Genomic DNA, 13972 nt, shown 5'->3' with positions numbered 1-13972 from the left:
AGCACTGTGACTGCAGTGGAGTCATTCAGGTTCCTGGGCACCACCATCTCTCAGGACCTGAAGTGGGACACTCACATTGACTCCACTGTTAAAAAGGCCCAGCAGAGGTTGTACTTCCTTCGCCAGCTGAGGAAATTCAACCTGCCACAGGAGCTGCTGAAACAGTTCTACTCAGCCGTCATCGAGTCTGTTCTGTGCACTTCAATAACTGTCTGGTTTGGTTCAGCTACAAAATCAGACATCAGAAGACTACAGAGAACGGTTCGGACTGCTGAAAGGATTATTGGTGCCCCCCTGCCTACCCTCCAAGAACTGTATACATCCAGAGTGAGGAAAAGGGCTCAGAAAATCACTCTGGATCCATCACATCCAAGCCATCTCCTTTTTGAACTTTTGCCATCTGGTCGGCGTTACAGAGCACCGAATACCAGGACAGCCAGGCACAAGAACAGTTTCTTTCCCCAGGCAATCTGCCTCATGAACAGTTAATGTTCTCCCATTGTGCAATTAAAGTATGTGCAATAACCTTATACCTATTTATCACCCTAAACCCTAGTACATCCCTACAACTTATTTTATTTTATTCTATTCCCATTCCATCTATAGCACACCTGTACATACAATTTATTCTTTATTTTTTATTTTTTTTGTGGTTTATATTTATGCATGTGTATTTTATTCACATCTCATTTTTATTATCTGTGTGTTGTTGTTGTCTCTGTGTACTGGAAGCTTGTGACACTATAACAAATTCCTTGTATGTGCAAACATACTTGGCAATAAAGCTCTTTCTGATTCTGATTCTGATTCTGATTCTAATAGTGCATATGTCCAGAATATACATTTAACAGAAAAATGAGGATACATTCCTTGTAAATTTTAATGTAGCCTACAAAATAAATAAACAAATAAAATACATACTATTAAATTACAACAAAGACTGCATCTTGTAAACTTACAAAGTAGTATTTGAATATACAAAGACAGAAAGATGTCTTGAAGACATGAGCAAAACAACAACAGAAAAGATAATCTATATTTATTTGTATTTTCCTCAGTCCCATTCAGAAAAGTTTTCAAGCTCTTGAAGCCACTGCTTCTCCACCTTCACAAAGAGAGATAACAAAACAGTTAGGATATGCATTGTACTGTATAGACATCTTTTTGTGACTACGTATCGCTTTGAACAAGTGGCATACAGTATTCCCAATAACTTTAGAATTATCCACCTGTTCATTTTTCAGGTTAGTCAGGCTCAGCACTGAGGGTTTGTCTGCGATCATTCTGGTTTGCTGACTTTGAGGAAGCTGTATTGGGGACAGGGAATTTCTCTGGATGTTTGCTGCCTCAAAGACATTGTTCATGAAGGTGTCTGAATTCTCAGAGATCATCTCTGAATGTTGTCTCTTCGTAGGGGTAAAGCTTGAGTATTGAAGTTCAGAGTGAATCCTCTTAGAAGACAGTTCTGGTGGATTTTCTGGTGGACATTTCAAAATATAACAATCTCAGCCAACTCTATTAATGATTTCAAAGTCAATAACCCCCCAAAAGACATGAAATGAGAACAATTATAATGACAAAATTCCCAGTATCAGATAATTTCTAGGAAGTATTATTGTATGAAGACTATTAAACTCATTTAAAAACGTACCTTCCTCCCAGCCATCAAGACTACTCTGTTCAGTGCTAACAGCCTCCACCACCTTGTGAGGACATTAAAATCACAAACGTTCAAAGGCAAAATCATGAAAGCAGAAATTAAATAATCTAAAAAAAGCTTTGCAAAAGCACCTTTTCCTTATTACACCTATGCCTTGGAGTAAAGCGCCCAGCCACGATGCTTTGAAGAGACTGCTTTAGTGAGGCATGTAACTCGCTGGTGCTCTTGACCTAAAACAAACCCAGTTTTAAAACATTTTATACAACTTTCACAAGTTAGCAAGCACTGTTCTTAAGAATAAGAAGTGGAATGACACATAAAATAGGGTGTTTTGGGAACCAGTATAAATTATAGCCATATGTTATACCTTCATGCTATCAAAACACGCTCTTCGAAACTCTCCACTGCTGCTGCTGGCAATTATACTGTTCATTGAGCTCAACACAATGGGTATGGCAGAACCCAACCTCTGCCTGGCCTGAAGTACACACAGAAAAGATGTATGGTTCAGTGGTCTTTAAAAAATGACTAATGGCTATACTGTCACTATTGTTCCATGCATATGTGTTCAAAAGTTTGGGGTCTGTAAGATTTTTTTCAAATGTTTTTGAAAGACGTCTCTTATGTTCACCAAGGCTGCCTTTATTTGATAAAACAACAGTAAAAACAGTAAGTTTGTTACCTTTTATTATAATGTAAAAGAATAATATTTTTGACTAATTTTTTAAATGTAATTTATACCTGTGGTGGCAAAACTGAATTTTCACATCAGTGTCACATGATCCTTCAGTAATCATTCTAATATGCTGATTTGTTGCTCAATACCCATTTTTATTATTATCAATGCTGAAACAATATATATTTCTTCTTTTTTCAGATTTCTTTTGATGAATATAAAAGTCAAAAGATCACCATTTATTTGAAATAGAAATCTTTTGTAACACTGTAAAAGTCTTCAGTCTTTAATCTTACTGACTCCTAAACTTTTGAATGCTAATTAAATGAATGAATGAAAGTAGCCAAAATTTTGAACATTTAAAAAGAAAGTTAACAGATGAATCTTACAGCATGTTTTTGCTGAAATCCTTTCAGCGTGTTTTTCATGGTAGTCTGCAGCGTCGCCCTCACTTGATCTCCGTTGTACCAAAGAATTGCATCCAAGTGTCTCTCAAAAACCTCTTCACTGCCTGAAACATTTAAAAGCAGAATGTCAAAATATTATGACCCATCTCAAGATGTCTATATGATAGGGAAAAGCAAACGTGACTCACCTATGAAGTCGGAGATCTGGGAGTGGAAGGGGTCAGTGTATTGAGTGAAAACGAAGACAGTCAGAGTCTGTTCTACAGCATGGCTCCATTCTGACTCAATGTCCTGCTGTACAGCACTACTACATCTTGTTTCCTGGCTGCAGTCAGTCTCAACAGAGAATTCTACTTCAGAACACAGAGATCCTATAAAGAGAAAAGCCAGAATTAAATAATATATAGACATGCTGGAAAACTGTCTGAACAACTCTAGCCTCAAAGCCAACAGTGATTTGTAGCTCAGGGCACTTTATGCTTTGCAGCGAGGCTTCCATCCATAAAATTATAACACAGTGAGGGAATTTGCCCTCAGTATCCCCAATTTCTCCCCATTTAGGCATGTAATTTACCCTGGATGTTTTGTGCTTCCATACAACAGACTCTAGAAAGGCCGAGATCTGCCCAGGAAAGTGAAGTAGCCAAACTCTGGAGGAAACTCGGCTGTGTTTGTTGCATTAAAGGCATGCCGCATGGACTGTACACTAACATGTGCAATGAATGTTAAGGAGAACATATCTTTTTTGTTCATAAATATGAATAAGAATCAGCATTTTTTTTTTACCAAAAAAAAAAAAAAGACAGGCCGCCTAAAATCATATGCACACTCTTAAATTTTAATAACAATATTTATGTGCACATTACAAAGGATATCCGTATGCATGAGAGACGAGTGGGCCAATTGGAATACAGATTCATACAGGGAGCAAGTGTTGCCATGGTAGCCATGCTCATTTCCCCACACAGTCCAGCCTCTATCATGTTAGAGGGAAGCACACAGCTCATTGTGTTTCCCAATACTGGATGCATTTGTGGACAGGACGGGAGACACCGTACAGAGAATGGACTCCTTCAAAATAAAATAGAAATAAAATGTGCAAGGACAAACAAAATGCAAGTAGAGATTTTTAAGACGTTAAAACTCAATGACCAGTCTGAGGTGTTCATTCTGCTTGCTAGAAAGTTGTTCTATTTAATAACAAATTGCAGGAACTGACTGTCCGTATGCGGCAGTGTCCATAGTAATGCTATGATCCATCGCTGAAACTTTACTTCCTTTCTCTCCTCCACTATAAAACAGCAAATAAGGACAATTACACCCAAAACATTTTTAAAAATAAAAAAGTGGGCTTAATTAGTAGACCTGTAACACATCACTTGCAGAGAAGAATAAGAGCATCAAAAGCATAAAAACATGCTTTGACTATTTTATTATTATCATCTACACTACCGTTCAAAAGTTTTGAGTCAGTAAGATTTTAGATGCTTTTGAAAGAAGTCTCTTATGCTCATAAAGTCTGCATTTATTTGATAAAAAATACAGTAAAAACGGTAATATTGCTACATATTATTATAATATTTTGGACAATATATTTTCAAATATAATTTTAAAAGAAGTAATCACTGCAGTGTCACATGAAATCATTCTAATGTGCTGATTTGGTGCTCAATAGCCATTTCTTACTGTTATCAGTGTTGAAAACAGTTGTGCTGCTTAATATTTCTGTGGAAACCACGATACATTTTTTTCAGGATTCTTTGATGAACAGAACGTCTAAAGGAACAGTATTTATTTGAAATAGCAATCTTTTGTAGTTTTATAAATGTCCTTACAAATTAAGGAATTATTTCTGAATAGAAGTATTCATTTCCCAAAACTTTTGAATACATGTTTATTTAGACAACCTGAACATTTGCTTGCGTGTCGTTGAATCTGTCCTAATCTCAGATATGATTTTCACCTGTAATAGATAAAAAGGCAGAACCAGACCTTCACTTGAGGAGAGAGAATAATACCTTCACTCACAGTTAATTAAAAATTCGAAATACGCAACAGTTTTATTGCAAATATACACATTTACATAAATCACCTTAAGGGTAAATGTTTTGGTTTATTTCAATGTAATTGCAGGAAATTATCAATGTTGTTACAATAGTTTGAATGTACCGCACTGGCCTCACCTGCGCATGAACCAGACTGAGTCTGTGCAGACATTTTTGGATCTTTGACAGTTCAGCCTCCACTGACCGACTAGTAGCCTTTTCAACCTTTTAGAAATTAAGATAAACTATTTAAAATTCATATGTGAAAACATACTAAATATATAATCACAATATCAGAATTAAACACAAGTCATTTAAGAAATGAAGATAAAACAAATTGTACAAAATATGTGAAAACATACTAAATGTATAAGCACAATATCTGAATAAAACAGAACTGAATTTTGTCAAACACAAATTTCCTGGTAGATTATTCAGTGAGGAGGCACTCACATGGAAAGAATAGGTAAAAAACAAAGACCCAAACTTGTCAGTAAACCTCTGAAGCTCTTCCTGATGAACACACTCACAAGGTGGGACCTCTAAAGAAAGACCGTCTATAGCCTCTGAAAAAGAAAAACAGAAGAAACAACGTGAATCTGAACATATTTAAAATTACAATCAATAGTTTTATTAGGCTAGTAACTTACACACTCACCTTTCAAAGCAGACTTAGACATTTTCTTACACCAAGCACCAGCAGCAGATACTGTAAATGACATTTGACAAGATGAATGAAATATGCACAAAGCATTAAGTCAGTCATTTATCAATCTTACAGAATTAAAAAGTGACAAGTAAATCAGCATTAGTTTAGTTCGTTCGTGTTTTACCGGTTAAAATTGCGGGAGATTCAGATAGCGCTCTCATGACAACCATCAGACCTCCTGACCGTTTACACTCACCACACTCCCGATGAACTAAAGCCAATAAACACCTCAAAACCTGCAGTTAAATAAAGTTAAAACAATCATACGAGCGACATATAACGTTAGTCAATTCAGTAGCTGACAAACGCAAATGCAGCTAAATAAAACGCTAAGTAAACCCTGAATAAAATACATTTTAAATAAAACAAACAAAACACATTAGGGATTTTTAAAACACAAGGTTGAACGTACCTGTCGTAATTTACAGTACATTTTCAATCCCAATAACAGTCAGCTTAGTCTGAAACGCCCTCAGAAAAAGTTCGCACCCGCAGTTGCGCTGTCCATCCGCTCCACTAGATGGCGCGAAAGCCTGCAAAAAAGGAGAACTCTTGGAAAGAAGAGACACTTTTGCCAGCGTGTTGCCAAGTCCGCGGTTTTCCCGCGGAATTGGGGTACTTTATCACTGTTGCCGCGGGTTGTTTTTCATTTCCGCGGGTTATAGCGACCCCGATAACGTGATTTTTAGCCCCTGGAGTGCGAATTTTACCAGGGGAACCCCGCCAAAAACGTGTATTTTACCCACCGGAACGCGATTTTTAACGGGGAGCCCCCCTCGAAATGCGATTGGGCTAGTTTTGGGCTAGGTTTGAATAGCAATTGGGCGGGTTTTGTTGTGGGAACCCTGGCAACCTTGACCTGGCAACCCTGCCTGTCACGTACTTTTTAGTGCTGCCCAGCCCAGTATATGTAAACAGGGAAGCGTCTGTGGATTACTGTTGTTATCATTTTCGTAGTGAACATATCCATTTGGCCTTTAATTGTGCAGGATGAGCGCGCAGCAGATGCTGAAAGTGTTCGTCACGAGACGCATTCCGCAGGAGGGCATGAAAATACTCCAAAATGCCGGGATGTACGAAACTTTATGTGATCTTGTATGCATGCTTTATATGTGAATTTAACGTATATAAAATGCCTTGATGCTTTCCCTGGAGTGTTAATGAGATGAAGTAGCTCGTGTCAAAACTAGGGTGGCCACGGTGTTCATTAACAGCCATGTGTGTGTGAATCTCAAGGAACTTTGGAAGAAGATAAAGTTTGGCTTCACTCCTGCATTTAAAGTTTCACCAGTGACCTTGCAGCATGCTTACAGTCTAATTGTGAATGTCACACTGTTAGGACACGAGCCTTACAACAAATGTAGCAGAATAAAAACGATTAAATGATTGGAAACAACTTGCACAAATTTTAGGAGCAGTTTTTGTTCATTTAAATGCCTCTGTTATCCATTATGTGCAGGTGTAATTTGTCAGTGTGGGACTCTGATGAGCCTGTGCCCCGGGCAGAGCTCCTGAAGGGGGTGGCAGGTGCTCATGGGCTTCTCTGTTTACTCTCAGACAAAATTGATGCTGAAGTCTTGGATGCGGCTGGTAAGGCAAACCTCTTGTTCCACTTTAGAACAACTGCAGGTGAAGATACTGATTTAGTAATACTGATAACACACATTAAATATTCTCAGGACCCAACTTGAAAGTGATCAGCACTTTCTCTGTGGGATGTGACCATCTTGCCATAGAGGAGATAAAGAAACAGTAAGTTTGTGTTTCTGTAAGCCATTAGATTTGACCCCAGAAAGTGAGAAAATGGACAGTGGATCGATGATGATGGATCACAGTAATGACGTTAATACAATTTAAACACATGTATTATCTTTCTTCACCCCAGAGGGATAAGAGTAGGCTACACTCCTGATGTTTTGACGGATGCTACTGCTGAGCTGACGGTGGCTCTGCTCTTGGCCACTGCCCGACGTCTTCCCGAGGGTGTAGAGGAAGTGAAAAAGTCAGTCCAACACCTTTTCTAATACATTACGTCATATATCACAGCTTTGCACAGTTCCAAATGTTCAGCAGTCTTAAAGGGATAGTCCATCCAAAAATGGAAAATTTTGTATTAATTTATACACTTTCTCCTGAGGAACACAGAAGAAGATATTCAGAAGTACGTTGGCAACTAAACAGTTTTGGTTCCCATTGACTTCCATTGTTTGGACAAAACATAATGTCAGCCAATGGAAACTGAAACTGGTTGGTTACCAATGTTACTTGAAATATCTTCTTTTGTGATCCTCAGAAGAAAAAAAAGACATGAGGGTGAGTAAGTTATGACAGAATTTTCATTTTTGGGTGGACTATCCCTTTAATGTTTAATAAGTATGATCTTTAAAAACAAAGAATCAGTACCCCTGTAATATCCCAGTTTTTTGGCATATTTCCCATCTCTCTCAGTGGCGGCTGGAGTACATGGAAGCCTCTGTGGCTGTGTGGTTACGGTCTTTCGGGCAGTACTGTTGGGGTGATTGGTTTGGGCCGCATAGGTACAGTATGAATTATTCATTTTTTCTCTCTACCTTAAAATAAGCTACCTATGCATCTGCTCCATTATGTACACCATCTGTTCTTTTAATAAAGTGACTAATTCAGTGATAATCATAGTGAAAACAAGTCACTTTACACATAAGCAACTTGTTACCATATGTAGTGTGATCTCTCTGGATAATTGAAGATGTCGCCCAATCTATGTTGTTAAAACAATGAAGGTGAATACTTTAGACTTAATCATTATAGGGAGAATTACATTGACTCTAATGCCTTGTTTACACCGCAGGTCTTGATGCTCAATTTTGATTTGTTGCCTATATCTGATTTTTTTATTTTATTTTTTTTTACCGTCCGTTTACACGTTCTTTCAATTGAGACCCATATCCAATTCATGTGTTTACACTTGCCATATCTCCTCCATGTTTCCTGTGTTGTTGTCATTTACCGCCTCCACACGTGCTTCTTCCTGAGAATAATATCACGTCATTAAACCGCAGAGAAGTACCAAATTGTCGCAGTTTTTATGAAGTACAGAACGCAAGGCCTCAGATAATCTGATCTGCCTGTCTACGTGAGTCGCATTGGCACATATCTGCTTTAAATCTGATATATTTCCACATATGAATGAGGCCTGAAACCAATCTCGAAATATCTGAATGCATGTGTTTTTTTTCCTGTTTACACGGTCATAGAACACATCCGATCTGTCACATATGAGCAAAAAAATCAGAATTGGGTCACTGTGTAAATGAGGCTTAAATAAATTTGTTTAATTGACGATTTGTAGGTTTGGCTATTGCAAGGCGACTAAAGCCTTTTGGAGTGAAGAGACTTCTGTACACAGGCAGACAACCCAAACCTCAGGCCCAAGAGGTTGATGGGGAATATGGTAAGAAAGGAAAAGAAATTGCCTGATGCAACTCTATATATGAATTCAGATGCAATAAAACTATTTAGAGGGGATAAGAAGATTGTATGATGGCCTCTTTTGTTTTTTAAATCTTCACTCAGTGCCTTTAGACACTCTGGTGAGAGAGAGTGATTTTGTGGTGGTGTCTTGTTCTTTGACTCCTGACACTCAAGGCCTTTGTGACAAAACCTTCTTCAGCAAGATGAAGAAAACATCAATCTTTATCAACACCAGCAGGTGAAAGACAAAGCAGAAAAGCAGAGCGGCAGTGGAACATGTTTGATTGTTTCACACATTTTTCTTTTACTACTTTGCAGTTAACAATTTCTCCTCAAATCAATGCTAAACTAAAAAATACTGTTTTCTTTTCTCTAGGGGGGTGGTTGTGAATCAAGAGGACTTGTTTGAAGCCCTCAGCAGTGGTCAGATTGCAGCAGCTGGGCTTGATGTTACAACCCCTGAACCTCTGCCTACCAACCACCCACTGCTGACCCTTAAAAACTGTGGTGAGTGAAAAGCAGCTTTTAAATCTCAATAGTGCTCTTGTAAATCCACTTCAATTGTTATTTTTTTGCCATGTATTAGTAGAAAAACCTTGTCTAACTTTGTCTTACAGTGGTTCTCCCTCATATTGGCAGTGCCACCTACTCCACACGAGGTGTCATGAGTGAACTGACAGCAAACAACTTGCTGGCAGGCCTGACAGGCTCTGAAATGCCCAGTGAGCTGAAACTGTAATGCAGATGCCATATTATGTCATTATATGAATGGAAAAGTCAGTGGCGAAAATCTAACTATTAAATGCACTGCATTAACTACATGAGATTAGAAGGGATAAAACACGTATTACAATCATCTCACATGGATAATCTTGGTCATGACTGGAACAAGATGACATGATTTGATGTGCTAAACATGCACATTTGTTCTACTGTGATATTGCACATTAAAAGCCAACACTCAAATGCCCTTATACACTCCAAGCTAAAGTAGAATTAATGTTATAGGTATTTAATTTGTAACAATAAAGAATTTATTGAAACTCCTGTATTTGACATCTCTTGGAGAGAAACAGCTTTTGTTGGGGAAACAGTTGAACCACGTTTTCAAGACATCAGGATATGAATGTCATTGTCATTACATTGATTTCGTTGAAAACTTTAAATGTCCGTTTTTACCCTCATAGCACATTTATAATAAAACCAAATGTATAAATGGAAACTACTGGGATTTTAAATTTACATTAAAGCAAAGTAAATGTTATAAATCCAATCCAAGTTTAAGTCTTGACAACTCAATGGGAATAATTGATCATAGACCATCGTGATAACATTCTGGTAGACATCTCTTGTTTGCCATAGTTTTCAATTGAGATTAGATGAGAACAAATCAAGTACATTCAACTGCATCCAGTAAAAAATATTAAATAAAATAAATGACAAAGTTACACCATCTCTTCATTAACTGCCATGGTAAGTGACTCTGTGCAGCATCGTCCAGGTCCTGCATGCTCATCTCTCAGGGAATGTTTCTGTATCCAGTGAAGTTTCATATGCTGTCAAGCTTCTTCAAAACATAAGGTGCTGAAAAACAAAAATCAACTTATTTTAACCATCATAAACTTTTTAATGGACATTAAGAGACGTTGCTCTGTTTGACACGGAGTTCAATAAGCTCTGACTATATGTTGTTTGACCATAATGTACTTTAAAGGTCCCATGTTGTACACCTTTCTGGAGTTTTATTTGAGGTTTTGATCTAATGCCTTGTTGGAGAATATATATTTGCAGTATAAGTACCAAAAACCATCTCAATATATTTTTACAGCTCCTCTCTCAGGAGCTCTGCTGAGAACAGGTAGATTTTGGCCTGTCTAATTAATATTCATGAGCCTCTCTTCTGATTGGCTTGTTGTGTTCTGAGTGATGCACGGCCAGGCCAACCACAGGTAACTAGGATCAGCGACGTCACAGCGCTAGCTGGAGGCAGCAAAACAAGGCGGAAACGGGAGGCGGCCCAATCAAACAGCGCAGATTCGGCTACATAAGGAGCTTAAAATATCATATTGTTGTGATGTTGGGTGCTAGAAATCGACGTAATACAGCCTAAAATTAGAAATTTGATTGCATATCTGCTGCCACTGCCAGACAAAAACTGAAGGCAGTGACTGTGTAGTTCTGACGTCAACTTTTTACGGAAGTCACAACGGTTCATGAAAAATAGCTAGAACTTTAAGCAGGCTGTGTGCATTTTACAGTGGACTGACTGTTTTTAAACTTATATGGTAGTTAAATAGCCCCTAGACCTCAGTAATCGTGAAAAAAGCCAGGAAATGTAAGTTTTGACAATATGGGACCTTTAAAGGTGACCTCTATCATTCATAGCCATAGAGACTCCACTGAAATGATAAGAAGCTGAATAGATGATCAATTAACACACCTCACAGTCACACTGTGCCTCGAGAAACTAATAAAAAAAACTCAGAGTGAGATAATGTCAGTTTTAAAGCGATAACACGCGCACATACATGCATGAAACGCCCGGATACTCACTGACTCGCAGAAGCGCAACATACATCAAAAAATTGCGAACAGACGTGACGACATCCTCGCGCATTTTTTTCTTCATCTCCTCCGGGTCCATCTTCGGCCCAAGTCCCTCGATTTTAAACATGTTTAAGATGGAATCAAGGATTATATGTGCCTCAAATGATCGCTCCAAGCCACATTCAAACCAGAAGGCATGCGAGAAGGGAAATACGTCACGTTGGACCTGCTTCTAGGACCCCCGCTATTAGCCAACTACATGGTGACTGATATTAAGTCGGGTATTGTCACGATCAATACATGATTAAAAATAAAGCGTTCCTAATAACATTTTATGATACCTCAAGGTGCATATATACCACGAGTTTTAAAAAATACATTTTTAGAAAAAACAAGTTTAAAATGTGTCATTTTAGTCAGGCAATATGAAAACCAACACTTCGTGTCACAGCTCATTGTTTTGATTTTTGGTGCGCGCTTGTTGTGAATTGCCTCTAACGTTACCTGTGCTGTGTATAGGCTACAAAACTAATAACGTTATTGATTTGAATTATTTTATACAGACATTATCACAGATATTCTGGCGTTTATTTGGTATCCTGTGGCACTGAAGCCTTTTTAAAAACACAAATATTGTAGCTGCATGTAATTTACCTACAAAAAGTCCACATTAGTGAATCATGGAGCACAATGGACTGCTGTCCAGTAACGCTTGTCAGACAAACCTGAAATGGGTTAATGGATTCACTGAGACCTCGCCCATCTGTTTCCCCAGCAAACGTAAACGAAATGATGTGAATTCTGTAAATGGCCACGAAGAGGATGGTCCTAAGCGGTTTCCCTCCAAAGAGAGCTTGAGGAAACGTAAGTATGGCTCTTGGTTCAGGACATACGTGTAGAAAAGTTTGCAGGATTACATCCAAATCAGATTTTGAACTCAGGTCTCAAAGTCCTTGAAAATAATTAAATCATATTAAATGTAAACGTACTAATAAAAACATAATAAAAATGACAATTCAATATATCCTGTCCCTTATACACATTCTTATGTCCCTTATCCTAGCTGTACTGTATCAATATAGACCATTTTGTCAATAATTGTATTATTATTCATTTTCTTTTTGTATTTTTTAAACATGTTTTATTATTTAATTGTCTGTGTACTAGAAGCTACAACAAATTCCTTGTGTGTAACTAATAGTTTGCAGTAAATACCTTGATGTGAATCTCATTTTGATCTTCTACAATTGCTAATACAATATGCATGAAGTATTTTCAATTATTAACCTAAACCAACATCAGTCTGTCATTTAGCAGTTCCAGTTGCCTTGTTTATGGCTACATTGTTAAACATTAAGATTTGAGTATTTACTATATTGATAACATTTGTATTAGGACAAAATTGTAATTAATTTGACTCCTGTGAATTACTTCTAGGTGGTTTTGTCTTGATTGATGGCCAGAGAGGTGTGTTCTACTCCGAGAGCTGGGAGCCCAATGGCAGCACTTTATACCTGCCTGTAAATGGCACTTTGTTAGCCAACATCGAAAAATATGATCAGATCAGCTTTGAGCAGGGCTCCTTCTGCATTGGCAATACAGCAGGTGGATTTCAACAGAAAGTCCAAGGTAGTCCTCATTAGTTTGTTTGAACAATATGATGGATTGAATTAGTAGTAGCCTGGTTATTTCAAGTCTGCATTGCCTGCAGACATCTTTTCTAGTAATCAGGTATTTAAAACTACTAATAAGAGAATCTCTTTTTGATTATGCAGGTCAAGCGATCCATTGCTGGCGATATAGTGAACGTGAGCAAAAGCTTTTCATTGCACTTTCTTACTTGTTCACAAACTTACAAGTGAGTTTACTGTTTAATAATATAAAAAAAAATTGTCTATGCATTAAGGTATGGCAGTTTGTGTCTTCTCGTCATAAATGTGTATTTTCCTTCTTTATTCTGTAGGTGTTCCAGGAAGTTGTTGGCACTCTTGATTGTCTCTGAGGATTCGGAGTACACACAGTGCCATCTAAACTAAAAAGCATAGACCAATCCTATTTTATTTAGTGTAGCCTAGACATTGCTTTTCTTTGTTACAATGTCTTTTTTAAACATTATTTTACATATTGTGATAATCAGTTGAAATATATGTGCCTTGTTGACACATCAGTGTATTTCTGTTCTGTGCTGTTACAGCGCTTTCACAGTGAGTCAACGATGAAAGATATTCAAAAAAGTTTATTTAGCTAAGCAAGGACATGATGTTCCATAAATGTGGATACTGATTTGTTTTGCATGACAAACAATATTGTCAGCGATCTTGAAGCCTCTGTTATTGCTGTGAACCAAAACATGACATGAAAAATACTGTATTTTAGATGCCTGTCAAGCTTGATGCTGATTTTGTGCACATAATTTGTACTCTAAAAATGTTTGTACTGCTACATTGCTGTTGTATGTGTTTAAGCTTTGCTTTTGGG

The 13972-nt window shown here is 37.6% G+C and overlaps 3 protein-coding genes across 3 annotated transcripts in view; 1 reads left to right on the top strand and 2 right to left on the bottom strand.

Moving 5' to 3' along the window:
• LOC107680574 (zinc transporter 9-like) overlaps positions 1-5712 on the bottom strand; it is a 22365-nt gene extending 16653 nt beyond the window's left edge. Inside the window, exons 1-15 of the mRNA XM_016476510.1 lie at positions 5622-5712; positions 5447-5497; positions 5242-5354; positions 4927-5013; positions 4651-4706; positions 3963-4034; positions 3619-3814; positions 3318-3456; positions 2932-3114; positions 2726-2847; positions 2028-2138; positions 1792-1890; positions 1652-1703; positions 1230-1477; positions 1056-1105 (exon numbers count right to left, since the gene is read on the bottom strand). Of these exons, the coding sequence (XP_016331996.1) occupies positions 1056-1105; positions 1230-1477; positions 1652-1703; positions 1792-1890; positions 2028-2138; positions 2726-2847; positions 2932-3114; positions 3318-3456; positions 3619-3814; positions 3963-4034; positions 4651-4706; positions 4927-5013; positions 5242-5354; positions 5447-5497; positions 5622-5667 (1625 nt within the window). The 5' untranslated portion in view covers positions 5668-5712. The remainder of the gene's footprint in view (positions 1-1055; positions 1106-1229; positions 1478-1651; positions 1704-1791; positions 1891-2027; positions 2139-2725; positions 2848-2931; positions 3115-3317; positions 3457-3618; positions 3815-3962; positions 4035-4650; positions 4707-4926; positions 5014-5241; positions 5355-5446; positions 5498-5621) is intronic.
• A 619-nt stretch (positions 5713-6331) lies between these two features.
• On the top strand, positions 6332-9880 carry LOC107680659 (glyoxylate reductase/hydroxypyruvate reductase-like). Its single transcript, XM_016476659.1, has 9 exons — positions 6332-6570; positions 6957-7087; positions 7177-7249; positions 7383-7499; positions 7946-8034; positions 8826-8927; positions 9050-9185; positions 9324-9454; positions 9565-9880. The coding sequence occupies exons 1-9, from the start codon at positions 6488-6490 to the stop codon at positions 9684-9686; spliced, it is 984 nt and encodes a 327-aa protein (XP_016332145.1). The 5' UTR covers positions 6332-6487; the 3' UTR covers positions 9687-9880.
• Positions 9881-9958: 78 nt separating this feature from the next.
• Positions 9959-11738, bottom strand: LOC107680660 (mitochondrial import receptor subunit TOM5 homolog). The gene is made up of 2 exons (XM_016476660.1): positions 11501-11738; positions 9959-10531 (listed from the first exon to the last, which is right to left on the bottom strand). The coding sequence occupies exons 1-2, from the start codon at positions 11619-11621 to the stop codon at positions 10497-10499; spliced, it is 156 nt and encodes a 51-aa protein (XP_016332146.1). The 5' UTR covers positions 11622-11738; the 3' UTR covers positions 9959-10496.
• Between the last annotated feature and the right edge of the window lie 2234 nt (positions 11739-13972).

The sequence above is a fragment of the Sinocyclocheilus anshuiensis genome, unplaced genomic scaffold (assembly GCF_001515605.1).
Source record: "Sinocyclocheilus anshuiensis isolate Anshui unplaced genomic scaffold, SAMN03320099.WGS_v1.1 scaffold328, whole genome shotgun sequence".
In the NCBI taxonomy this organism is placed as follows: domain Eukaryota; kingdom Metazoa; phylum Chordata; class Actinopteri; order Cypriniformes; family Cyprinidae; genus Sinocyclocheilus; species Sinocyclocheilus anshuiensis.
This window is presented reverse-complemented; position numbering and strand designations above follow the sequence as displayed.

Coding starts and splice junctions, on each gene's coding strand:
- LOC107680659 (XM_016476659.1), top strand. CDS start 6,488: ATGAGCGCGCAGCAGATGCTGAAAGTGTTCGTCACGAGACGCATTCCG. Junction 7,500..7,945: donor GGTGTAGAGGAAGTGAAAAA/GTCAGTCCAACA, acceptor CATCTCTCTCAG/TGGCGGCTGGAGTACATGGA. Junction 8,928..9,049: donor AGAGGTTGATGGGGAATATG/GTAAGAAAGGAA, acceptor ATCTTCACTCAG/TGCCTTTAGACACTCTGGTG.
- LOC107680660 (XM_016476660.1), bottom strand. CDS start 11,621: ATGTTTAAAATCGAGGGACTTGGGCCGAAGATGGACCCGGAGGAGATG. Junction 10,532..11,500: donor TGTTGCGCTTCTGCGAGTCA/GTGAGTATCCGG, acceptor TTTGTTTTTCAG/CACCTTATGTTTTGAAGAAG.